Below are 27,378 nucleotides of genomic sequence, written 5' to 3' on the forward strand. Positions count from 1 at the left end.
GTAACTCTATTGCTAGCTAAAGTTTGAGAATCAGTATCTTAGCCTATTAGTATCAGTTTATCTTGCTGTTATTAACCTGCCCACCTCATGACTCTATGGCAACAGTGAGATTGAAGGACGTATTTCATAAAGCACAGTCTGGGGAGTATGCAGATCTGTTTCATTGAGTCTTGACTTTCATGTTTGACCCTCTTGGGGCCTCAGCTACCTCATCAGTTGTTTTCAAACTTGTCCTTTTTAAGCAGTGAAAGCTTTTTTAAAGTTAAAAATTTCAAGGAATCTATAATGCAAGATAAATCAAAGCAGAGCTGCTCCAGTTGAAGGGGTGGGAGTTAGGGTGGTCTGTTGTGCCATGTCCTACCTTCAATCACTCCTTGCTGATGAGGTACAACTCCACAGAGTCCGAGAACAACACGTAACAAATTGAAAGCCACTAATCCACAAGAGCTTCTAACTTTTAATACAATTCTGTTGTAGAAAGTGCTTAGCATAAGCCTAATATCGCTACAACAAGTATTTCAAAGTATACCATCATATGACCTATTTTATGAAAAAGGGTTTAATCTTATCATTGATTAGTATCCAGAATAAATAAAAATTTTATTGTACTTTACAGGAGAACCTATCAGCATTAACTTCTAACTGTTCAGTGCTTTTCCTGTTAGGGTCTTTCTCTCTCTGATATATATGATAAAAATTGTGTGTGTGTGTGTGTGTGTGTGTGTGTGTGTGTGTGTGTGTGTGTGTGTGTGTGTGTGTGTGTGTGTGTGTGTGTGTGTGTGTGTGTGTGTGTGTGTGTGTGTGTGTGTGTGTGTGTGTGTGTGTGTGTGTGTGTGTGTGTGTGTGTGTGTGTGTGTGTGTGTGTGTGTGTGTGTGATATAATTCCTCTTTCGTTTTACTCGAGTCTACCTGGTAGCATAGTTCCTAAACTCTTTCCTGAGCACCCCAATTACCTACAAATTAATGACTTTCAATAAGAATGGATTAATCTGGATTTTGGTAGAAGGAGCATCTTCATTCATTGCAAATTGGGTGTAGTTTCTAATTTGGAAAACCTTAGGAATTTATCACTCATTAATTCACTTATTTTACCATTGGAAAGACAGCCTCTACAACATGCATTTACCTTTTTGGAAGAGGAACGATCTGAAAAATAAAATGTAAAACCAATTTATCTTCCTTTTCGTAACAGCTCTTTACAGACACACACCAACAAGACATAGCATTTCCTGGAGCATTTCTTAAGCCAGAGGCCATTTCCAAGCATCCTGCATTTCTTTCTTTTACTTATTCTTCCTCACCTTCTCCCTATTTCATTATTGCTAAGATTACACTTAACATAGAAACAATCATCACCAATTAAATGGATGCTTAGGACTAGAATCTCTAATTTCACAGGTGCTGCTGGTGCTACTGTCTGTTTAATATGTATTATTAAATATGTTTAATATGTATTATTGCTTTAGAAATGTTCCCATGGTGAAACTTGCATTTTTCTCCTGCCAGCTTTTCGTCAGAACACACATGGCATCCAGATGACATCCATCAAGAAACGAAGATCCCCAGATGATGAACTTTTATACTTACCAGTGAGTCTCCCTTGGGTGTTCATGGTGGCTCATTTTAACCTTCTTTTAATGAGCATTTGCTATGTAGTCATCTTCCAATTACATGTAGCAATGGGAAAGGAGGTGTCTTAGTTAGTTGGGGCTGCTACAACAAAGTGCCATAGACTGGGTAGCTTATAAACAAAAGAGATTTATTTCCACACAGTTCTGGAGGCTGGAAGTCTGAGATCAACTTGCTAGTCTGCTTGGGTTCTGGTAAGAGCCCTCTTCTTAGTTGCAAACTGCCATCTTCTCCTTGTATCCTCATACAGCAGAAAGAGGGCTATAGAGCTCTCTAGAGTTTCTTTTATAAGGGCACTAATTCCATTTATGAAGGCTCTACCCTTATGACCTAAATTACTCCCCAAAGGCCCTTCCTCCTAATGTCATCACATTGGCAGTTATTATTTCAACATATGAATTTTGGGGGGACATAAACATTTAGTCCATAGTGGTGAGGGTGGGTAGTAAGATAAAGCAGAAAGAATATATTTTTTGAAAAATCAGGAGATTATTTTCTCCTCCACAGTTTTGGAATGTATTGACAGTGTACGCTCATCTGCTTACTCACCCACCCAATCAGAACTACCTTCCCAACAAAATTTTTCTTACCCCGATATTTAAAATTAACTTGCACTCCATTATTTAAGAATGATAAGATTATCCAAGACAGTGTGGTTATAGCAATTTAGACCTAAAATTTTGTCAGATAGAGTTCACAAAGTTGATAATATAGCAATTATGGAGAGTTGAATGTGATTTCTTTTACAGAGTGCTATTAAAAAAAAAAAAAAAGCCAAGCAAGGCAGAATCCTCAATTATACATGAATGGCCAGAAAGCTCTGCCCAATTATTATGTAAGAACATAATTCACTTCTACAAGGAACATTAGCCCCCTTGAGGTCATTAATAAGTACCTTTATTAGACTACCAGTTTCAGTTTGTAGAATATTTAACTACATTAGGTCTTTGCCAACTAGAGTGGCAGTAAAGTCTTAGTGACCAGTATAGCCTTGATGCCATTTAAACTGACATGAGAACAGGCAGGCTGGGCCAGGAGATTTGACCGTGCCAGCCTGAGACTGAAGATGAAGCTACGCAACAGGTTTGGGTGTGTCGTGCCTTTTTCCCACCTTCTTTGGGGCCTGACCCCCAGGGGAATAGGCTGCTGGTAGACCAATCAGACAGGCAGTTAGCTGAGATTCTCAGTGTCTTGTTTCTCAGGATACAAATGGAAACTGACTTGTGACCTTTAAGTAAAACAGTACCTCATATATTGGATATTTTAAAAGGCTTCATGTATTTTCAGCTGATGAGATAGGGACTATTTGAAAAGCTATTTTAAAATATCAATTTGTACTGATGGAAGAGGTACGTTATAATAAGTTACATAGAAAAGAATTAGTCAAATTAAATTTTTTTGGGGGGGAAACCTCTATTAATTTAACATGTATTTAGTTGGTATTTTTTGAGTGGTGAATATGCTAGAGCCTGAGATTGAAAGTAAGAATGGTGTCCTACCAAAGAGTTTGCCTTCTACTGAAAGAAATTAAAGAGGACACAAAAAGATGGAAAGACATTCCATGCCCTTGGATTGGAAGAATTAACATTGTGAAGATGTCCATAATACCCAAAGCAATCTATAGGTTTAATGCAATCCCCATCAGAATGCCAATGACATTCTTCTCAGAATCCTGACATTCATGTAGAACAACAAAAGACCCCAAATAGCCAAAGCAATCCTGAGCAAAAAGTTTAAGCTGGAGGCATAACACTCCCTGACTTCAAGCTGTACTACAAAGCTATAGTAACCAAAACAGCAAGGTACTGGCATAAAAATAGGCACTCCAACCAATGAAACAGAATAGAGAACCCAGAAATCAACCCACATACTTACAGCCAACTAATCTTTGACAAAGGCAATAAGAACATACATTGGGGAAAAGACTGCCTCTTCTATAAATAGTGCTGGGAAAACTGGACATCCATATATAGAAAAATGAAACTAGACTCAAAGACAAAGACACAGATATTTTTGATAAAATACATGCTTCAACAGAGCTATTCGTGGAGCTGTAGGAGCACACAGGAAGGACCACAGATGCAGACATCAAGAGTAAGGTCAGGAAAAGTTTCTCAGAGGAGGGACCCCAGAGCTAGGTTGAACAGGCATTAACCCAACAAAAGGTAGAGAAAATCTTACCATTTCTGAATTCTGACAAGTTCTGCATATAGTACTCCAGGTGGGGACTGGAGTAAGGCATATAAAGTACCTGGAGTACAAAGTTTAAATAGGCAGCCACTCTCAGGACCCTCAAGCACCCTAGGGGACTCTCCTGCCTCACCCTAGACCTCATCCTGATCGTTCTTTTTAAAGCTTTTGAAAGACTTTTTTTAAAAACAGAAAAACATTTTTTTTCATCCCAGCTGAAAACTTTGTCCTTCCAGAGATAGTTACAGTCAAGTCTCATTTTTTGTGGTAGCTTTGTTTTATAAAGTCATTGTGAAAACCGTATCAGTACTGAACCATTGCTTCTAGGGGAAATGCAGGATTTCCTGTGAGCCTCTGGTCATAACACTTTGTAACAGATCAATGCATAACCTTATTTTCGTGTGTTTCTGTGTAAAGACACTTTGTTTAATATATACTGTTGACTCATTAACATTAAACTCATGGCCAACAGCACCATACCCCATGCCTGGGTAAAACCCATCTAACACATGTATTTTTCTGTAAGGCACAGCATGGCCTTCTTGCACTTAGGAACACTAAACAGCACTTCACACTAGAGGGCCATTTTAAATAGCAAAATCACCAACAAAAAGCACAAAAATGTGAAAAATGTGGCACTGACTAGACTATGAAGAGAACTCTTGTTTACAGCATGAGAGCAGACACAAAAACAGAACATTTCCTTGTTTGACCTCAGCTGAGAACATGCACAGGTGACTCAAAAGCACCAAGAGTATTGATTTTCATGTTACAAATAAATGTGAGCAAGTCGGCTAGCAAATACAAAATCCATGAGTAGTGAGGATTGACTGCATTTCTAACAGTTCTCCAGCTCTTCATTTTTCCCTGTTGTTCCTTCTGCTCGCTTACACAGGTGAGGGGCCGTGAGACTTATGAAATGCTGTTGAAGATCAAAGAGTCCCTGGAACTCATGCAGTACCTTCCTCAGCACACAATTGAAACCTATAGGCAGCAGCAGCAGCAGCAACACCAGCACTTACTTCAGAAACAGTGAGTGTGTCAAAGTCATTTCGGGAGGCATGAGCGAGGGTGAATTACTTGAGTCAGCAGTAGGGTGATTGACAGGCCATGCAGAAAATAACGTGAGGCAGCATATCACAGCAGGGTCAGATGAGCTGCTGTGGCACTCCTTTTTCAATTTCAGCCTTTATATCTCTTATCATAACCTTCCCTTTAAGGAACGCCTCTTAAGAGACTCACCCTTCTTCTCCAGACCCCTGATCTGTACACATCTAACAATAAAAGAATTTTGCATACATACTCTATTTGAGTAATAATCTGTATATTTAAAAATATAAAATCTTTCTTCATCCCAGTGCATTGTCTGGTACATCTCCTGGGATGCACACAATCCGTTTTTGGAAATACCACTATAGACTAGGGATAGCAAGTAGGTTTTCTTATAAAGTGAGCTGTGTGAGTGCTGTGCTAAGAAGGATTCTGAGACCTGAGCATGCTCATTGGGAAAATGTCTAGATGCAGAAGAACAAAGTAGCATCACATTGCCATGTTTTAGCAGCCCAGCTCTAGATTGTCTTCTAGCTATACATTTTTATATAAATGGGACTGGATTTTGCAACCGTATTAGAATATACATATAACCTCTTTATGTGTTAAGTTTTATCTTGACTCTTGGATCTTCGATGATGTTGTTTTATAACTAACAAGAATACAATAGTTCTTATGAGAGGATGAGAAATTGGCAAACCAGGACTCTATTTGTACTTACCTTTCTGTGGTTAAGAATAATCACCTGTTAGCTTAATTAAGGTATTGTATGGCTACTGAAAGTATTGCCAGAGTATCTGTAGCTAAATGTAAAATATATACATTTTGAGCCCATGTGAGTAATTCAAACATTCAACTGTACACCTCTAGCAAAAAGAAATGAAGCCAAATCATCTTGCCTAAGGCAAAGATTATCTTTCTCAATAGAAATGCAATGAACAATAAATAATGGTTGTTTTGTGATATGTTATTAGCAACTATAGGGACTTAGCTATGGGAAATGTAATAAAGAGGGCTCATTTTTCTTCTTTTAATCAACATAAATGCAATCAAGGAGACTGGAGTGCATCTCTGGTAGTCAGGAGACATCCTGCGAACACCTGTCTGCTACAAAGTGGGATGGGTAACAGAGGGATAGAAAAAGAAGCATGCTCCGTCTTCAAAGGACTTGAGGCTGCTTGAGCATTTAAAACCATTTTTGACCAGAAGGAATCTCACCATTTACTTTTAGCATGAAAGTTTTTCAGATTGTAATTATATGTATTATATATAAATATGAGCAGAAAGCTTAATCTGGTGGTTCCTTGGGAACACAGAGTATTCCAAAGGAAAATTAGAACTCAGAGTTGCAGACATAATTTCCATTGCCAATCATATGGATTCTTTGCGATATTCAATGGAAAAATGTTAATATATTTAAGTATAAAACTGGTTTAGTTTTCATAAAATCTTACAACAGGGATTAAAGAAACAGAAACTTGTAACATCATTTACAGACCAGAGGGGCTAAGTACCTCATGCTTTGCTATGGTGTGAAGAAATGCCTGCCTCTCACTTTGGAAAAGTTTGACTCAGCCAAAATGACTCCAGAAGAATTAAACAGTAACATATCATGCTGAACCAGTTGCCCTGCAATACTGTTTCCTGTCTTTTTTTTTTTTTTCAATTAACAGGAAAAGTTCTGACCATCTAGCATAGGGATTGGTAAACTTTTTTTCAGTAAAGTACTGGTGGTAAATGTTTTAGGCTTTCTGGTCCATATAGTTAATGTGCAACTACTAGATAATACGTAAACAAATGAGAGTGGCTGTTACAATAAAACTTTATTGGGCTGGCTGGTTACCTCAGTTGCTTAGAGCTCAGTTTTAATAACACCAAAGTCAAGGGTTCCGATCCCCATACTGGCCAGCTGCTAAAAACAAAGAACAAAATAAACATAACTTTATTTATGGACCTTGAAATTTGAATTTCATATAATTTTCACATGTCATGAAATTTTATTCTCCTTTTGAGCATCCTCCCCACCCCATTAAAAAACGTAAAGATCATTCTTAACTTATGGGCCAAATTTTGCCTATTCACTATCGTTTGCCAGTCTTTCTTGTACATGAATGAGTGGCTCTTTTGTCATTGCTTCTTGAGGCTTAGATTTTGTTTGATAGGTGCATTTGGAAGTTCATACGTATATTCTAAGGCGGAGAGGTATTAAAAGGTTTCAGCAAATCCTAAAGTGATTTTTAAAGTGACATTTCAGTATCTAACAAAATACGACAGCAGCCTTTGACAGACATCTCTTTGGTTTAAGTGAGGCACCCCCATTCAGATGAGTACTTCAAAAAGTTCATGGAAAGATTCATATTATCTTTCAATTCTATTTTTCCATGAACTTTTTGAAGTACCCTCGAATAGTTAATGATACAATCCCATTATCAAAAAAGGCTGGAATAGTTGACTTGATTCATGTAATAAATTCTTATTGAAGATATGCTATATGAAAGCGTTAAGGATAGAGATAAGAAAGATGAGACTCCTGCCTTCCCATAGTTCACAATTCAGTAGTTTTGGGTTTCTAACCAAAACATCTTCTGGATTTTAAGAAAGCTCTGGAACTTTATTATTAGCATTGTGTAAGTTAGTAGTATAAGTTTAAACAGCTTCTGTAGATCATACAAGAAAGGGAATGGTTTAGTGTAACTGTTTTAGAGACTTTACAAGTGAGGAGGATTAACATTTGTCAGTCAAGTGTATATGCTATTAGTGTCCGTTTATGTGGTGTGCATGAAAATGCATAGCCCTGTGTTTCTATATGATGAGTTATCCAGTGCTTATTGTCTCACTAGCTTGCATTGCTCTAAAGGGACATTTTTTTTTTTATCTGTATTTCTAAAATAATCTATTTCATCAGAAAAGAAAATACATCTTAAAATTGTGTTATTTGAAAAAGCCCAAAAGATCTTAGGGACATATTTCACTTTTTTGCATGTGTGGCTACAGATAAATAGTGAGGAATTAGTAGCTTCATAGTCCCCTGGTGTGTTCATTTAAAAGTATCACATGCATGTTTTTGAGTTGGTATCTCACAGCTGTGATAACTTGTGCATGGAAATCTAACAGACTGCAAAATGAAATCTTTGCAAAATATAGACATTTGGTCTAATTATGCTTTCGTAACGTTATATATATATATACATGGGTCTCCAATGATTGATATACATCTATACAAATTCTCCACTTGCTATATTCTTCAGCTGAGTTCTTTCCTGCTCTCTTATTTTCATGCAAATCCCCAAAAAAGAGCATGAATGACTAGACAAAGAAAAATGGAAATCTAATTTTCTGGCAATCATTTGAAAAGAATAAATCAGCTTAGAAAATGCCTATAATACCCCATGTTTTCCTTTCCAAAACATAAAACCAATTTTATGCTGTAAGGAATCGATTTTATGCTTCTCTTTATAGCAGAGGGAAAATTAGTGGGAAGGGAACACACTTTCTACAAGGTGCCTGTAAACTATTTTCAGTTTAATTACTTCTGTTAGTTTCCCACTATGTGTTTTCTCTCTGCTTTTCATTTGTGCATGCTTTTCCTTTTTTATAAACTCCTTCACAATTACCTTCATGATCATAGGCTTTATAGAAGATAGTTTTTACACTGAGTTGCTGTGAATCAAATTGTTATAGATACAAGTAGGCTTTACACTATGAATAAATTTGATTTTAGTTGATTTGCCCACATTGGTATAAATATAGGGAGTTGTGCCTATAGAGGCCATAATCTAATGAGAGGACAAATTGGACCCAATTTTTACACTAGACTTCTTGCCTTCATGTTTTCAAGTGGCGTTAACTCTTAAGTCAGCTTTGCGGAAGCCACTTGACACCTATTTAGAAAGCTTTTGACTTCTATACTTGAGACCAGTACTATTTCTTTTTCATTTTTTCTGCAGTTTCTCCTCCTTGGCTTCCTTGGTAAACTCAGGCCAATGTCACTTTGTTACAATTTTGTTTAGCCTAACTCTTGCTTTTCTCTGGAAAATAATTTTCGAGTTTCTACAGGGTAGAATTTTATTTACATTGTTAATACAAATCTGTGACGTCCTTCGGAGCCTTTAGTGTTTCCTTCTCTGTTATGATCACTTGATGATTGTAGCTCATTAGTAATACAAGTCAGAAACTGTTGGAACAGAGCAAGATCTGCAAGACCACGGTAGCACAGCCCCTCACCCCACAGCTGGGAAAACTGAGGCTCGATGAACTCCACTTGTGATTTCATGGGCAGTTCATAATGAAGCTAAGACTATAATCACATTTAGAACATAGAGCTCTTTGCAGTGCTTTGGTCTGCTTCATTAGTTAATAGTAACAATCAAAGCAAGCATATAGTCCCATTTTTCTGTGTCTGTTACCCGTCCATTGGTATTTATCCTTACTGTTTCAGTTTAAAACTCATTTGGCTATGATTATCTCCAAGAATGTTATTTTTTTTCTCAAATTCACATATCTGAGGGAGAAACAAGCAATATTTTCAGTAGTAGCAATGGAGGAGAGAGTAGAGGACACAGATCTCCAAACGGATAGAAGTTATTAACACCATATTTCTAGAAATCCTCCACATTTGCAGAATATTTGCTTAAAATCGCCAGCTTATAGGTAAAAACACGGATGAATTTGGCAGTCTCCTATCGTTCAGCCTTACAGTTATCATGGTACTGCACAGGTTTTTATAGTTTACAGTGTTGCTTTTGAATTTTCCAGCTATGTTATGAAGTTTTCAGGGCAGAGATTTATTACGTCTGAGTTGGAAATGAAGTAAAAACACACAGATTAGTTAAACTCAGCTAGATGAGATCACATTTCTAAATTCTCACATCTCCTTGCCGAACTGGTCTCAAAGTTTAACCCCCTGGGGTCCATATACTGTTATCATGGCTAGAGCACTAGTTTGATTTCTGCACATTGTCCTCTGCTAGTCCTTGCTTCAAGAGAAGCCCCAAACTTTAATATCCAAACAAGGAATGAAAGCTCTCGTTCTTTAGTTGACAGAAAATTGCTTTTATACTAATTTGTATTCTGGAATATTCTGTTAAGATAATACCAATTCTTGATCGTGAGATGGTTTACTTCATCCCAGGACTAAGCAAGTAAAAATGGCTTTGTTCCTTTGCAAAGAATAACCAAATGTGATTCAAAAAGCCAGTCTGGGAAATAATTCTCAAATACTTCATGGGGTTGCACAACTTTTAGCAAAATAAAAGGGTTTGTTTCTGGCTTCCTTGTGGCATAATTGATTTCTTAATTATGCAAAAGTTGCTTTTGTGAGTTTGATATATGTATTTACAGGCCAAGTTTGTGACTGAAAGGATTAAGATACTTATCCATCTCAATCTGAAGCACATACAAAATACTCATTAATAGTTCTTTACAAATGCATAGTGACGCAGCCCCTCTACTGATAAGATCATATTGCTTCATATTTCATAGTTAGGCTAGACAGGAACAGTAATGAGGTATAGTAATTGGGCAGATGACATTTTCCAAAAGATTAAAATTTATTCTTGTTTCTGCATTCCCTTTTTCAATTAATTGAGTCCAGTATACCATATGCTAAGCCCTGTGCTGAGCACCTTGACTTTGTCTCAGTAGTCCTCAACTAAATCACCTTGTGGAACTTGTTAAAAATATATGGGCCTATGTTCCAGCCTGGTCTCAGAAAGGGATCTGGGAAAATGCATTTTTTTTTTTTTATAAGTTCCACAAGTGGTTCTTATGTATACTTCTGATTAACTACTATTGCCTTACCTCATTTTCTCTTTATAAAAATTTGAGTAGTCTCTGAGTAATTTTAAAGAAGGATAAAAAGGAAGGAATAAAAATAGGTTTTCAGGCATTCTATTGTCTATACTATGATCATGAAGGTATAAGGAGTGTGTTTCTGTATTCAATTGATTTGAATATATGAAGTCCTAAGCCTTCATCTTTTCTTTTCTCTGGTTCCTCTCTGCAGTCTCCTTTCAGCCTGCTTCAGGAATGAGCTTGTGGAGCCCCGGAGAGAAACTCCGAAACAATCTGACGTCTTCTTTAGACATTCCAACCCCCCAAACCGATCAGTGTACCCATAGAGCTCCCCCTCTGTATTTTAAGTGTGTGTTTCCATGTGTGTATGTGTGTGTATGTGTCCAGCCCTCATAAAACAGGACTTGAAGACACTTTGGCTCAGAGACCCAACTGCTCAAAAGCACACAGCCATTAGTGAGAGAATCTTTTTGAAGGGACTCAAAACTTTACAAGAAAGGACATTTCTGCAGATTTTGTATCCTTAGATCTGGCATTGTCAGATCAGCAACCACTGTGTTTGTTTGTGAGCTTTTTGTTGTTTCCTGGGGGGAGGGGGTTAGATGGGAAAAGGGGCATTAAGGTGTTTACTGGAACCCTTTTCTGTTACCTTCTGTTGTTGTTTCTAAAACTCATAATGAAGCTTTTGAGCAGGTCTCAAACTTAAGATGTCTTTTTAAGAAAAGGAGAAAAAGTTGTTACTGTCTATGCATAAGTAAATTGTAGGTGACTGAGAGACTTGGTCATGCCCTTCAATGCTGGTCATGCAGTAATATTGCAATTAGTAACAAGCTGAGGTGTCAAGTGTACTGCTGGGCAGAGAGGTGATAATTACTATAAGTAGCCAATTTTGGGGGGCGAGGTGTTCTTTTCTTCTTTTTGAGAATTTGCATTACTAGTATCCTGCCCTAATATGTAGGTAGAAAGTTCATTAATGCTATGTCAGTGCCTACCTCTGCCACTGAATGTCAGCATCTGATATGATACAATCCTCCTTGCACATAAAACCCTGGACACCTACCCCAAAAACTTGTTAAACCCCAAGGCAGGTAAATTTATATTGCAGTTTTAATAGGAAGGTAAAACCACCCCAATAATATTGCCCCAGGCAGTTATTTACCATTATTTAAAGCTTCATATAGAGTTCAAAGTCCTCTCACCAAATCTATGATTAATTTGTTCAGTTGGAGCTCCTAGCCCTAAATTCTACCAACCATAAAACCTACCATGTTACAGACACTGTTCAAATGCATTTATCCAAGAGACTTAGGTTTTGATTAAGTGAAGTCCAAGGACATACATGCTAAAATCAACACTCCTGGCCTAGAAATTAAAGATAGAAAGAGTAGATGACTTTAGTTTAGAGAATCTCTATTTCTTTCCATTTAAAAAACATATTTTAAAATAATAGCATAAAGACTTTCAAAATCTCCTCCCTTCCCCATCTCCCCACAACAGATCATCAGTGTTGTATTCTCTGTTAAGACAATGATTCTTGTTATCGAGGCTGTTGCTTTATGGATGTGTGATTTTAATTTTCAATAAACTTTTGCATCTTGGTTTATCTTGCATTTTTTTGTTTCTGTCTCTCTTGCTTTTTTTTCCTTAAGTGCTTGAAGTATCATATAGGTCTAAAGAACAGGAATAATAGAACAGTCACTTCGATCCTGTCTACGTGTCTTCTCTCAATATTTAGTGTTTCTATTTAATATACTCTGTATCAAGGTTATCAATCCTAAAAATTAATTTCAATGCCTACACTAACTTAAAAAAAATATTTTAGCTCTATAAGTGTCTAATTTCATCATGGTTAATTAGCCACCATAGTATCATTTAGATATCTCTAAACAGGACTCAATTTGTATCTTATGTTGCCAAATTTACTGAAATAAATGTAAATCAAGTCCAAATTTATTAAATAATTTGGCTTCTATGATATAGGCATTAGCAAATATGTAGCCAAAAATCTGTAGTGGAACCTGTTGTCCAATGCTTTTTAAAAAAAATTTACAGTATGTTCTGAGCTTTGACTAATTTCTTGTAAGAACTTCATAAGAAGTTATTCTACATAAAATAATCTAGGAGCTTAGATAAATATTTAATAATAACTTTATGTTTGAGATAAAAGTATATTAGTAAAATCAGATATCTTGTTACATTTGCAAAGTGTTTTTAATTAGTCTAATACTTTCATTCCCAAATCCCTGAAAGGATTGGTGAGTATGTTTTAGCTTAATATTTGCTTTTTCTTTTAGAAGTTTTTTTTTCTTTCAGCCTGTTTTTATGTAAGTTTTTGATGAGTTTATGATTTTTATAAATGCACATATTTGAAATGATGGAAAATACTTGAAAATTATGATTGACTTAGCTACAGAATAAATGTTGCCCTTTGTTTCTAGAAACAGGATTCCCCAGGTAGAGAGAAAGGTCACAGGCAGGGCAGTACTGAGCAAAATTTAGAGGAGGAACAATTCCTTTTCTGACATCCCCTGCCTTTCCTTTTTTTTTTTTTTTTGGTCTTTTTTATACCAGGTATGTTCTGTTATACCCCCAGTATCCTTTTTCCCCTCTCAAATTCTACACTCCAGAAATGGTTTGGAGAAACAGATTTAACCTGATATATCACCAAATTCTATTAGAGTTGGTTTTTTAAAAAATAGCAATGGAAGATTTGTGCCAAAAGAGGGAGTCTAGTGGAATTCTAGGTGTCTCCTGAAAGGTGGAGAAAGTAACTTGTGTTTTCTCAGAAATTTTGACATTCACCACATAGATAACTTTGAATTTGCGACTTCTCAAGAATTTTGACATTCTACCACATAATAGTCACTAGAGTTGGAATCAGGAAACCTGATTTCTAATCCTGGATTATCTAAAACCCCACTACTACCTCTGAAATTCTGAATTTTATTCTTAGTCATGTGTGCAGAAGCTTAACATTGTTAGAGTTAAGAACTTGGACTTGGCTTTACTGAGATTTCTCCTCAAAACCAAAAATACGAGACACACCTTTCTATATATGTCACATTGAATTTTTAGAAAAATGTAAGTGTCTAGAGAAAACAACCTCGGGTGTACACCTTGTTATTTCTCCTGAGGAGAGCTGTGTTCTCACTTTTTGATTTTTTGGTTTTGGTTGGAGGGAGGATCACAGGTCAGATACCGCATAATCTTCATAGTAACTCTTCTGGAATAAATATAATACCTGTTCTACAGATTAAGAAAATGAGATTCAAGAGACTTGGATGACATTCAAAGTCACTTAAACAGCTTGTGTCAGATCTAGAAAGTGACCCAGATGTTTCCGTTGACTCTAAAAATCTATGTTCCTTCTTTATCTGTGGTTTCTGATCTACATTCCTCAAATGAAGTGGTTTATGATGAAAAATAATAAATGAACTGATCAAATAGTCAAAAATAACCACAAGGGAAAGGGAGAAGAAAGTTGTAGCAGGATTTAGAAGGCATTTAATATATCTGAGGGTCCAGGGTAAATGCAAAGCTTTTAAATGTGTTTTTATTTTCTCAATTGTGGACGTTAATGGTTCAAGTGCTATGGGTTCAACTGATTTAGGGGAATGGAAAAGAAAGGTAAAGTTCTCTTTAGGTAACAGAGGACTGACCTACATCTGGGATAGGGGCTCCCTGGCATCTTTGGTATGCTGCAGTGGGCCACAACAGTTGAAGAAGCAGCAGCTGACGAAGCATCTCTTTGCTGCCTTGCCCTGTGCTTCTTTACACTTTAGTGTAGACTTAAGGGTGCTCCTAAGTATATCCAAATGTGCTGGCTCTTCTGCAAGGCTCCTATCCAGGAAAGGAGTGGACTCAGAGTGCTTCATAATAGGCAGAAACGCACCCTTTACTGCATCTCTTGCTCCCTGCTCTATCTCAGTCTCCTGCATTTTTCTTACCCCTTTACCCATTTCTTGATCCTGTAACCTGTAGCCCACCACTGTCTTATTTCTGGGGAGGTGCTGCACAGTGAAAGAAAAAACTCTTGGACCGGGTACCAAGAGACCTGGTTTTATCCTGAACTCATTCATTAGCAATATGTGGCCTTGGGCACAGTTTTTTCTTAAAGACTTATATTTCCTCATTCTGCCAGTCCCTGTCCTGCCATATCATGACCTGCTCCACAGTGGTGCTGTGACAGTCATTCAGAACGTGAATAAAGGAGAGCTTGGTAACCTGAAGTGTTTTACAATTGGGAGGATTTATTATGTAAACACGTGTTTATACAATTTGGGTCTATAACTGTGAATACTTGAGAAAGGCTAAATAGAAAAATCAATGCCCACCTACCTTAAAGGCAGTGATTGTAAAATGCTGCTGAACTGTTAGTTGTACATTAATTGTCATCTAATTTATGCAAATTTATGTATAGTGTATTGTTTGCATTCCTCCAACTGTGGCTCTTTAGTGATATGGAATTGGGTCTTCCCTGTTTCCATGTAATCACGAAGAATAGAGTGGCACCTTCAGAGACCAATGCTACTGCTGTACCATTCAAGTGCTACAGCCATTTTTAAAAAATTTTTTTAAACATCATTATGTCATGTTTGCTTGGGACCTGCATGCATTTATAGAGCCTTCAAAATTTTATGCACACACACACACAAATAAAACTCCCCCCAAAATTTTTTTTATCTGCCCTCTAATGTAAATATGGCTGCAGCCGGAAGGAGGCAAAAAGAAACAAAATAATACATTTTGCTTAAAGCCAAGTCTTCATTCTGCAGGCACAGTAATTACCATAAGTGCCACATAGTCTATAAAGTTCCTCCTCATGTTCTCTTTTTCAGTTCTCATCACAGCCCTACAGGGGAGGAGGGATTATTATTACTGTTGTATCTACTACTCTATGAGCATCAAAAGATGGGCCCCATTTCTTTTTAGTTTACCTGGCTCTCACATCTAATTCATGAAGCAAGGGTGTATGTATGTAGTTTGTGTTTTTTGTTTTGTTTTTTGAGAAAATGAAGGCAAGGATTTTAAGTATCTTGCACAGAGACCTATAGCTTCCTCATATATTCTGGAGGAAGACTTAAATTTTGATTTTCTGACTCTCATTCTACTATATATCACTTATTCTAATTAATAGGAAAGTCAGGAATGAATATCAAGTAGGGAAAATCATCTGTAATGTAACACATTATATGACAGACCAATTCTAGTAAATTGCCAAGTTGGAGGCTATACTTAGTGGAAAACTGTTGGATTTTATGTATTTTGTTTTGATTTCCCATTTCTCCTGGGAGACTTGTGGGAAGTCGACAGAACAGTTGTTTGGAGTTCAGAGTTCTACTTCATAGAAAGGCTGTTGGCATTAGGATGGGTTTTCTCATGGCCCATGAACATGTCAGCTGAGAAAGCATGTTTCCAACTTGGGGCCTCTGAATATCCCAAATGGCCTAGGAAGCTGCAGATGGAATGCCTCAGCTACAATCTGAGCTTGGGATCTCCGTGTCTTTCATCAGCCTTTATGTCTTTGCTCTGTTCTTTCTCCCTACTAGTTTTCAGTCTTGTTTGAGTTGAAGGGCAAGAGAGGGGAAGAAGATGGAGGAAACAATGGAGGAAAAAGAAAGATGCAATTATTTTCTGTCTCACAAAGGAGATGCTTAGAGAGATATTAAAGTCTGTACTGTGCACATTCAGGAAAAATATGATTTGATGACAGCCTTGCAATCCCTGTCTAGTCAGGAAATATTCTGAAATGGAAACAAAATTAACAACTGACCATCAATCCTGGAGGAATATTTTGCAAGTGTACAGTTTGAGGACATGTTTTAATCTTAGACCTGCTGGAAATGACCAGTCCTCCTTCCTCAAGTCCCATGCTCACCATCATTTCCATGTTCGTGTTCCTAGGACCTCGATGCAGTCTCAGTCTTCATACGGTAACAGCTCCCCACCTCTGAACAAAATGAACAGCATGAACAAGCTGCCTTCCGTGAGCCAGCTCATGAACCCTCAGCAGCGCAACGCCCTCACTCCCACCACCATCCCTGATGGCATGGGAGCCAACAGTAAGAGCACCTCCCTTTAGCTGCAACTGAAGGATGAACAGGGCTGGTATAAGAAAAGACTCTGCTCTGGGTTGGGGGAAAAGGCTTGTGCTTAAGCTGAGTGAGAGGCACAGGGGGACAAATCGGATCATAGTCAAGTGGCTTGGGTTTCGGACAGTAAACCTCTCAGACTCGAGGTGTATGGTACCTTACAAAACCCACTGGTAGAAGTAGAGAAGGCTGTTTTTTCAGTAGTGATAAGAACTGTCCACTTGCTGCCAAACTGATGGATAACCACCTTGTGCAATCTTTAAGACAGTCAAGAGGAAATGTATCCAACGTGTAGGAAATAACATGGTGTGGTAGACTTAAAATCTAGAGAAATACATTATGGTCTGGACTCTGTTGCTGAATTAGCTGCATAATTATGGCCAAGTCCCTTCTCTGCTGTAATGTTCAGTTTTTCATCCATAAAATTACCACTCTGCACGTTTAACATTTTGTGAGTCTGTCCTCCTACAGTCTTGGCCTTCTTAACTCACCTGCTCCGTCCTATGCACACTCAGTCGGGAACTGACCTATGAAGGGGTCTGCTTTTTACTTATTCACACAAATTCCTCATGTCAACTAACTATAAATGTAAAAAGCCTTGTGAGACTTGGGCCTCCAAATGGATGATGATTGGCTGTAGCTTTGCTATAAATATAATTATCTTGCCCGCTGGAACTAAATCTAGCAAAGTGGATGCACAAACTTGAAAGAAAAAAAGGATGGTAAAAACACAGAAGGATGTATAATAATATCCTCAGGGATGCAGAACACTAAACACTGCACAGGTATCTCTCCTGTAATCTCCACCCCCTAAAAAAAAGGTACCCTGGATCTTGTCCTTTGAAATCCCTAATTATTTTGATCAAGCATCTAAACTTGCATTTCAGTGTTGCCGTAAAAAGCCTGGGCTTTCTGAAAGAAGTTATGGGAGGCTAGAATTGTGTCTCTCTCTGGTGTGGTGGCACATGTTCCTATTTTAATGAGATAGAGGTGTTTGTGGTATGGTTGCCTGTTGTGACAACAAGGACTTTAGAGCCAGATTGCCCTCTCACTAGTGATACAAGCATTCTAAGGCTCAAAACCTGACCCCTTGACAGGTCTGCTACTTTGACAGTAAAAGGAATAAAAACCATTCATTTTCTACTTTATTCTTTCTTGTGGTATCTTAGAGTCCTCAACTTGTTTCTTGAGATGGCAAACTAATAGTAATGGTGGTGATGCTTCACATTTGTGTAACTTACACTTTGCCTACTTTTTCTTATTTATACTTCACAGTTATCCTTTGATGTACTCAGAAGGGAAACGGGTTGAGATGGGACAGGGCTAGGCCCTCTAGCTAGCTAGTTAGTGGCGGAGGCCGGTTACCCTCGGCACCAAATTAAATTCACCTTTTTGTAGATAAATTACTTTGCTTTTTATACAGTTGAAGGCAAAGTTTATTTCATAAATATTATATTTTGTTCTCTACCAGTGAATGTTTGCAGTTTATAATTTAGTAAAACACCAGTAGGTATTGGTGGCGTTTCTGCATACTACGCTGAAATGGAGCATAAGAAAGAGTTATAATTTTTTGTTGTGTTCTTCCTTCTTAGGTGTATGGTTCCCTAAAAATGAAACAGCAATTCCTCCCATACCCCAATAAATATTCCAAAGGTCACTCTCTCATTTGCAGGTTTGTTCATTTGTTCACTTAGCTTAAGTTTGCTGAGCATCTCCTCTGTTCCAGGCACTGTGCTAGGGTCTGTGGGGACTAGACATGTACAAGATCTAATCTCCTTCTTCATTTACCCATGAAGGCAAATACAAGGAGGATCATATTAACATTAGGAGTGACAAGCAATTGGACAAAGAATTAGAAGCAAGGAAAATGGTGAGAAAAGATTGTCAGGACAAAGTACAAAGGTCAGCAAGTGTGAAATTAGTTTGGATTCCGATGACTACTCTATTTGACTAGATGTAGAGTGCTTGGAGGGGTGTAGTGAGAGTTAACACTGAAGAGAGAGGAAGGTTGGCAGTTTAGCCCTTGGCAACATTAAACCAGGGTAGATGGACCCCTGGGATGCTGGTACGTGATGACGGCAGTAACCCTCTCTGTTCCTCCTGCTTCTGTTCAGTTCCTATGATGAGCACCCACATGCCATTGGCTGGAGACATGAATGGACTCAGCCCCACCCAGGCCCTCCCTCCCCCACTCTCCATGCCGTCCACCTCCCACTGCACCCCCCCACCTCCGTACCCCACAGATTGCAGCATTGTCAGGTGAGTCCACAGCATGTGCCCCTGGGGGCCTGTCCTAAGCATCCTGGGTGGGGGAGGGCAGATACTGTCAAAGTTGATAAAAGAGTTGGAAGGAAAGAAAGCGAGCAACCCTATGTTTGAAGTTCAGCCACTATTATCCCCGATCTATGGGGTAGTCAGCACTGTGTTTAATCAAGAAAAACTCCTATCATCAGCATGGGAAAAAGTGAAAATGTGTGATTATAGGCATATAATTTTCATGTCTGTTTTCCCCGTCTTCACTCACTCCCTCTTCCCTCACACTTTTACACTGTCAGTTGTGGCCCTCAAGTTGGTGCTCAGGGCTGGGTTTCCCAAAAGGGCAGAAAACTTGCTCTCTTGCTCCCTTTCCTGCTCTCTAGGCCTCATAGCTCTCAGCCATTTCCAGGGACCATTATTTTGGAGTTGATTGACCATAAAAAGTTGTAGTGTTAGCAAAAATGGCAGGAACTTTCAAGAACCTCATGGCCTCTCCTGCTCTTCGCATAGGAAATAGGGAGACTCCAGGCAAGGAGAGTTCAGAGGGTCAAAAGAAAGAAATGCATGAAACCTGAAAGATCTGTTTCCCACAGAAGCAAGAGCAGGTTTCCAAATTTCACACCTAGTGCTCATCTTCTGCCTCTGCTTTGTGTGCAGAATGGTTCTTTCACTTGGCTGCTGGAATGATTTGTATTAATGCTCATGTAGTGCCAGTCACAGAGATGGCAAAGTGCATGGCTTATGCCACCCAGGTCTGGCCCTGTGACCATGCTACCATCAGTCTCAGACCAGCAACAAAAAGGAGGAGATCTGTATTCTAAGGAGGACATAAATCACAAAAGATGAATGACTTCATAGAACAGTGGCCTATGATTTTTTCTTAACCACATAAAACATTCTCAGAAACTTCACATACAAAGTAATTAAAATAGAGATGCTCATTTTGGAGTGAAGAGCAAGGAGGCAAGAGGGCTGGGAACTGACCACTGGACTCCTTTCTTTCACCCCCTGCAATGGCTCCTAAGGCACTTACACAGAACCCTAGAATTCCACAGATCACCATTTGAAAATCGCTGATCTGCCAGAATTTTTATAGTTGATTTTAATTTCGACAGACCTGATATCAAATCACTAATAATCCCCAAACCTCAAATCCAAGGCCCACATATATTTTATCTGCCCCTACTCTCTTACGTAGAGCATCCAAGGGCAAAATGTTGGGTTTTCTTTTATCTCGCCAGTGCAGCTGGGGTGAACTCTCTTTTTCTGTTTCTTCCTTCCTCTTCCCTCCTCCCTCTGCAGTTTCTTAGCGAGGTTGGGCTGTTCATCATGTCTGGAATATTTCACGACCCAGGGGCTGACCACCATCTATCAGATTGAGCATTACTCCATGGATGTAAGTAACTGTTAGACTTTTCTCTTGAGTTTTGTTTCTTCATTTCCTCCTTCTGGTGACATTTGCCTTGTAGTTCTATCCTTGATAGTTTTAAAATTTTTTGGCATGCCCCTAATCCTCAATTTTGATGGAACCTATAACCATATTAGAAGTGTTCTGAGGCTTCAACCTGCGCATATTAGAAGGTCAGCAATCATTTTTCCTCAGCTTGTCTGATCCGTCAGCAATGGTTTGTTGCACTCATACTATATGCGAAATGGGAAAGAAGAGAAACAATTCCCACCATCAAGAAATTTGTGATCTCTAAAGAATGCAGAGAATTTTTGGGATGTCTCATTAATTTCTATAAGTCCCCAGGAGAATAGAAGGAATCAGGTGGTGTTATTCTTACTTAAAAACATGTAGAGGTGACCAAATAGTCATTTACCATGATGAGTGGATGACAGAACCAGAAATAGAACCCTGGTGTATAAGCTTCTAGTCTATGACTTTATTAACCAGCCTTTTCTGCATCTCCTTAAAGAAAGACCTAAAGGGGGATTCAAATGTTCCTTTCAGTTAAAACTATATGTTCCTTCATTCATTTTCAGTTTTATCACAATAGGGCCCAGCCACCCAGGGAATGATCACTGGCCATGAGTTCAGGTCCCAACCATGCTATTTAATAGCAATGAGAACTTGGGGTAATCACTTTGTCTCCCTGGGTCTCAGTGAATCAAATTGGTCTTAAAATCACTCTCTTCTGGCTTTGATATTCTTTGTCTTTTGAAATAAGCTGGATGAAAGGGGACTTTTTCTTGCTTCCTACACCACTTCTTGAACTCCTGCTCACAGGGGAGCTGGTATTGCTCTGGTTTACGGCAGTCTGATTTCCCCCCCGCCGCCAGGCTTCTCTTTGTGCTGCTCTCTTTGGGGTTCACTATCCTCTCCTCTAGCTTCCAGAGGGCACTTCAGACTGGTGAAGGAAGATAGTCTCTGCTCTGCTACTGCTTCTAGAGTTGGAACCTCTTTTTTTCCCCTCCTTGAGCACCGATGCTAGGATGCCCCTGCAGCCTGAGAATGCCCCAGCCCTGTGGTGACAAGTATATGCTGTGCTGGCCCTATGTCCACCCTTCCTCCACCCATAAGTCAACCTGGCTGCTGCCCCCTGATAGAATAAAGCGTAAGTGAAAACTATAGAGAAAGGTTTAAGAGGAAGTTCCAACAGTATTCGGAGAACTTTTCAATCATTTCCATCCAATGAAGAGAACAGAGTTGCCCTGTATTTGCAGGAGCCTCCTATAGTAGAGTTTTACCTGATGGAACAGGGAATCTGCCTTTTCCCTATATTTTTAGAGTCATCCTTTCCATTGCTCATTTTTCCCCATGGGGGAGTGTGTCAGGATGCTCCCTTGCCTATTAGGATCTGTAGATACTCTCTGTAAGTCCATCTCTGCTGGTGTTGACTAAGTCTTGTGCCAGTCTCTAGGGTACAACTTTCTCACCTGTCAGTCAAGAGTTAAAACCTGTCCAGAGAGTTGTGAAGATTAATGGAGCTATGGACTTAGAGTCTCAGAAGTACAAAGAGTCCAAGAAGCATATAGAGCTATCCTCATCTATTTGTGGATTATCTTTTTTGTAATGTATTTTTCTGCCGCAATAAGAAATTAGAGTACCTCTAATGGCCTGAAAATTTACACCACAGAAAAAGTATTACACGATACCACTAATTTCTGAAATGGGAAGGGTTGGGAAGCTGTACAATTTTCTTATCCTCACCTCGGCTTCTTCCTGCTCATTTCTGGAAGTAGACACCTCTTTCTCAGTTTGTCTCTCAGCACCAGTCTGAGTTACTTGGCATCTCTTCCTGGAAGAGGAATATGATTAAACTGGGGGTCTTTCATTAGTATTCCCTGTAAGATGCAAAGATGAATTAATAATGTAACATAATAATAGTACAAATGGTTAACATTTATAGTATGTTTTATAAGTTATGAAACTTTCATAGCCACATTTCACATATAAGTCTACAATATATGTCGACCTAAAAAGCAAATTTATCTCTTTTAACCAATGAAGAAACTGAATCCAGCAGAGAATGAGTGACTTGCTAGAGTTCCTTAGCCAGGCAGTGACAGAACAGGAATCTCTTGCCAAGGTTTTCTGACTCCGAGCACAGTGTGCTTTCTGCTCTCCGTTCTCTCCATACAAAATGTGAGCTACCACTGAAACAAGCTAAGGAAGAGCTGATGGTAGTTAAGATTGACTCTATTTCTAATGCCTTCTACTCCCACTCATAGAACAGGGGTATGATTGTCCTGCATTTTGGTACCCTGGTTTATCTAAACATCAAGAGACCTTTTGGCCAATAGGGCAATTTTAGGCTCGGAGGATGTCCTTTATTCACTTATTTGTGTGACTTGTCAACCTCTCTGACCTTCAGTATTTTTTAACTATAAAACAGGTGTAATAACATCTACCACTAATCTGAAGATTAAATGAGATCATGAACATAAAGTAATTAGTTCAGTGCCTGGCATGTAGAAAGTGCTCAGTCCCTGTTGGCGGTCCTTTTTTCTCATCTCCTCAACCCAGTGGTGGTGACATTTCATTAATACCTTTCTTCTAGTGACTAGAACCAGGTAGATTTAAGAGTCAGAAAGTACCTTCTGTTTCTGTTTGGGATTTTTGCCCTCTCATCTAGCTACTATCCCCATTTTACCAAGAGAGAATCTGAGACCAGTAGAAAATAAGTGAAGTGTTACCCACAAGCAGAGATGGCATCTCAAGGCTGTGCTTTTGTGCTTAGTGACGTAGAGTGCTGAAGACTATCGGAGAGCTCATTTTATTTCTCAGTTTAGGGATCAATAAATTCAGATCAATTAACCAGAGCACCAGGGAAGGACAAAAGGGTATGAAGTAAATGTCCACTTGTCTCTTTGTGCTCATTCTCCCTGACTCCCTTCCCTGTTGCATAGGATTTGGCAAGTCTGAAAATCCCTGAGCAATTCCGACATGCCATCTGGAAGGGCATCCTGGACCACCGGCAGCTTCATGACTTCTCCTCCCCTCCCCACCTCCTGCGGACCCCCAGCGGCGCCTCTACTGTCAGCGTGGGCTCCAGTGAGACCCGGGGCGAGCGTGTTATTGACGCCGTACGCTTCACCCTCCGCCAGACCATCTCCTTCCCACCCCGTGATGAGTGGAACGACTTCAACTTTGACATGGATGCTCGTCGCAACAAGCAACAGCGCATCAAAGAGGAGGGGGAGTGAGCCCCACTATGTGGCCTCTTGTTATCCTCTTCCCACCTGCCCACCTCCCTACAAGGCACTCCTGCTTATCCTCAAAGTGTTCTCCTAGCTCTTTCCCTTCCTCTTCTCAGTCTGCTTTCTTATGGCAAGCAGTAAGAGGCTACCTTTTACCTAACCTCTGATCTGGCATCTGATTCTGATTCTGGCTTTAAGCCTTTAAAGCTATTGCTTGCAGGACCGAAGTTGCCATAGCTAGGTAGAAGTGAGCAAAACAGAGGTGGGTGTCTCCTTAAGCTGCACAGATCTCTCATTGACTTTTATAAAGCATTTTCACCCTTATAGTCTAAGACTATATATATAAATATATAAATATACAGTATATATTTTTGGGTGGGGGGCATTGAGTATTGTTTAAAATGTAATTTAAAGGAAAGGAAATTGAAATGCACTTATCAACTTTTTTTTTTTTTTTTTACTTGTTTTGAATGGCTTATCTATACCCCTTCTCTCAAGGGGTATATCATGTGTAGTGATAGGTACCTAGAGCTTGATGGTACCTGTGAGTGACAATGATGTAAAAGTCCTTTTGTTTCTTTGGATGCTGAATACATGTCACATCAAAGCTTTGAATAGATCCAGTTGTATTTACCATTGCTTTTAGTGGGTGAGATTGTATATATGTACACGATTCTCTGTGTTGGTGTATTTTATGTTACTGACATCCCTTCTAGTGATGGGGTTCACTTTGGGGCTGTTTAATCCAATTACAAGAAAAAGTTCATGTTCACATTATCACACACCGAAGGAAAGAGCACATCCTTTCTTGCTTTTGGTTGGGAATGAGAAATGTGGCTCATGGCAAAAATTCTTAAAAGGTCCATGGCAGCCACTTCAAAAACACCTGGTATCAGGTATCTGGGTATATCAGTAACCCCCTCAAATTTAATAGCAGACACTTTATCTTGTAGTATTTATAGGAAAACATTTGCTGCCATTACAGAAGCCTTAAAACTAAATGTCACTACTAAATTGACTAACTCAAATACACATTTTTCACTCTTGTTAGAATTCAGGTTGACTCAATTGGGATAAATGCCATCTACCTAAGTCTTACAGTGAAATTTAATATCTATTAAGAATATTGAGGAAAACCAGGAATTTTTCAGAAATATTGAGTCTCCACCAAACAGTAATATACTTAGCAAACCATGAATTGAAGTTCTTAAAAGATCTTTCAAAACATAGGTAATTGTTCATTTGGTAAATATTCCTTTTAAAGATCCTCGTATTCTATAAAACTCTGCATGTAGAGGCTCATTTACCTCTCTGTCTTCTGAGTTTAAAATAGGAATGGTTATTTGGAAAATATAAAATTATGAGATCAGTTTTCCTGTGGCATAATTTCATCACTGTATCATTTTTCTTTTTTGATCAGTAAGAGTTTAGGTTTATTGGAAAGTAACTGTGAGAATTTAATTTCCCGTCCGTCTCCCTTCTGGACTGTGCTTAGACATATAAATGTCCCCACAGATCAAGGGATAAGCCTTTCATGGAAGCTGTTGCTTAAACCACATAAACAGAGATGTCTTCAGATTTGGGGAAAACATGTAAATGACAGTCTTCCCTCTAGATATTTCGGAAACATACTTTGTTACCCATATTTTATTTTTTCAAAGTATAAAACAAATATTGTGTATATATGCTAATGAGCTCTAAAATCTTCCCATGCATTCTGATAAAAGGCTATCATTGCACATAAGCTTCCATTTTTATTTTAAAGTGCAAAAAAAGCTAATATGGCTCTAAAATGTAATGTGTGGATTTCATTTGAAAAGTGTATATATATTTTGCATGTGAAATTGCATATTTTGTATTTTGATTATTTTTTTTCTCTTCTTGGGATAGTGGGTTTTTCAGAACCACAGTTGAAACCTGTTTTTTTTTTATTTTTATATTTTAATGGAAATACCATTTAATAAGATTACGATGTTAAATAAGAAATAATGCCATAATTGTAAGATGGGGGGAAGGGAAAGTTTTTTTTTTTTAAGTTTTTTTTTTTTTATTTTGTATGTTAAAGAGACTGAGTCCTTGATTTCAAAGTTTTATTGTGTTTAAATGGTAATAAGCACTGTAATTTCTGGAACAAGCATGCAGCTTTGCAAACTCATTAAGAGGAAGAATGAAAGCTGTGTCTTGTCAATGTTAGGAAGGCAAATGGCTTCCTCTAATGCCCTGTGTTTGAATAAACCTAGGACTTCTGAGCTATTTCAGCACTATTCTGGTGGCACTAGGGACTCAGAAATTCCTGTACTGTATCTCATGGGTTTAGCATTACCCAAAGCTAGGCACAATTACTGTCCTCACATCCTGGTGGCAACACACACTCCTTGAGTATAGGAGTAGCCAGGGTAAGGGGTGAAAGAATATTAAGGACAGATACTGGGAATGGGCTTGATGGAGTTCTTGTTTCTTCAGCCCAATGCAGTTAGCTGAAGAATGGGAAGGTTTTGGTTTGGAGGTGATTATAAACAGGAATGGAGAGGAGAATTTTCTTCATTAAACCATTTACCTTTTGTTTTCTTGATATTCACCTAAAATACAGTATGTGGGATGTTGAATGTTAAAGGGATATGTTTTTTATTATTTTTATAATTGTACAAAAATTAAGCAAATGTCAAAAGTTTTATATGCTTTATTAACGTTTTCAAAAGGTTCTTTCTTATAGATGTGATACTTTTTTTAAGCTTCAGTTGCTTGTCTTTTTGTATTTTGTTATGAGCTTTTGGTGAGCCAGAGGCAAATCTATAAGCCACTTATGTTTGCAAAGACATGCAATAAAATTAAAAAATAAATAAAAATGCATTGAGAATTGTTTATGCATGTGTGCCTGTGTACGTGTAGGTGTGTCTGTGTGTCCTTTCATCCTTTGGCCTTATTTATATCATTGAGAAAGAGGAAAAGACACTGAGAGAGACATTAGAAAGGTTCAAATATTCATGTTTCTCATCTCAGAACAAATAATCATTCTTTTCCTATTTTAGCCAATCTGTAAAATAGGGAAGACTCGGAAGGTATCCTCATTTGGCACATGAGACACTCACAGGTTTAATACTTTATTTGATTGAGGTCAGGAAGAGTTTGCTTTAGCACAGGGACTAGACTGCAGATATTCCTAATGTCTAACTTAGTGGTCTTCCCAAGGTCCTCAGCAACGACCGCAGCACTGTGGGAATGGGATGCAGATCATCCTGGTAGGACGTGGGGACACGTTGCAGAGGGTGGGCTATGGCTGGGTCATGTTCCCTTTTAAACAGTGTTAAATGTCACCTTTCAATTATACACATTGAGTCAGTCTATCAAATATCTACTACATCAAAGTGGTTTAATGATTTTTAGTAAAGAAATGAGAAAGTTCATTCCTTTAAGGCTAACATTAGTTGGCATGAAAATAAGGTAGTACCTCAGGCTAATAATGAACTTTACAGAATAACATATACAATGTGTAGTTTTTAAAGATATCAATTTTTCTTATTTATAAACCTAATTACATTATGAAGATACACATTTGTATAGGCAAGGCAGGGGCAGCTTAAGTTAGGAGTATCAAAAGACTCTAACTCTCATTCCTTGAAATCTAGATGGTAGATCCCCAAAAATGCAATGTTTGATACAATGGTCACAGTATGAGGAATAGAAAACTCAAGAGCTGTGAAAATGATTAATCCTTGATATATCA

General features: G+C 38.4%; 1 protein-coding gene across 6 annotated transcripts in view; it reads left to right on the forward strand.

Annotated features, from left to right (window-relative positions):
- The window catches only part of TP63 (tumor protein p63), a 246,812-nt gene extending 220,586 nt beyond the window's left edge, over positions 1 to 26,226 (forward strand). For 4 of the 6 annotated variants that reach the window (XM_063089771.1, XM_063089753.1, XM_063089763.1 and 1 more), the window contains 6 exons: positions 1,507 to 1,589; positions 4,715 to 4,851; positions 16,567 to 16,724; positions 18,869 to 19,013; positions 20,313 to 20,406; positions 23,364 to 26,226. In XM_063089771.1, the coding sequence (XP_062945841.1) occupies positions 1,507 to 1,589; positions 4,715 to 4,851; positions 16,567 to 16,724; positions 18,869 to 19,013; positions 20,313 to 20,406; positions 23,364 to 23,660 (914 nt within the window). In that variant the 3' untranslated portion in view covers positions 23,661 to 26,226. Of the gene's footprint in view, positions 1 to 1,506; positions 1,590 to 4,714; positions 4,852 to 10,873; positions 12,223 to 16,566; positions 16,725 to 18,868; positions 19,014 to 20,312; positions 20,407 to 23,363 lie in introns of those variants that run through there. The other 2 variants (XM_063089789.1, XM_063089798.1) reach the window with 2 other exon arrangements.
- Positions 26,227 to 27,378: the final 1,152 nt, after the last annotated feature.

The sequence above is a fragment of the Cynocephalus volans genome, chromosome 1, assembly GCF_027409185.1.
Source record: "Cynocephalus volans isolate mCynVol1 chromosome 1, mCynVol1.pri, whole genome shotgun sequence".
Classification (NCBI taxonomy): Eukaryota; Metazoa; Chordata; class Mammalia; order Dermoptera; family Cynocephalidae; genus Cynocephalus; species Cynocephalus volans.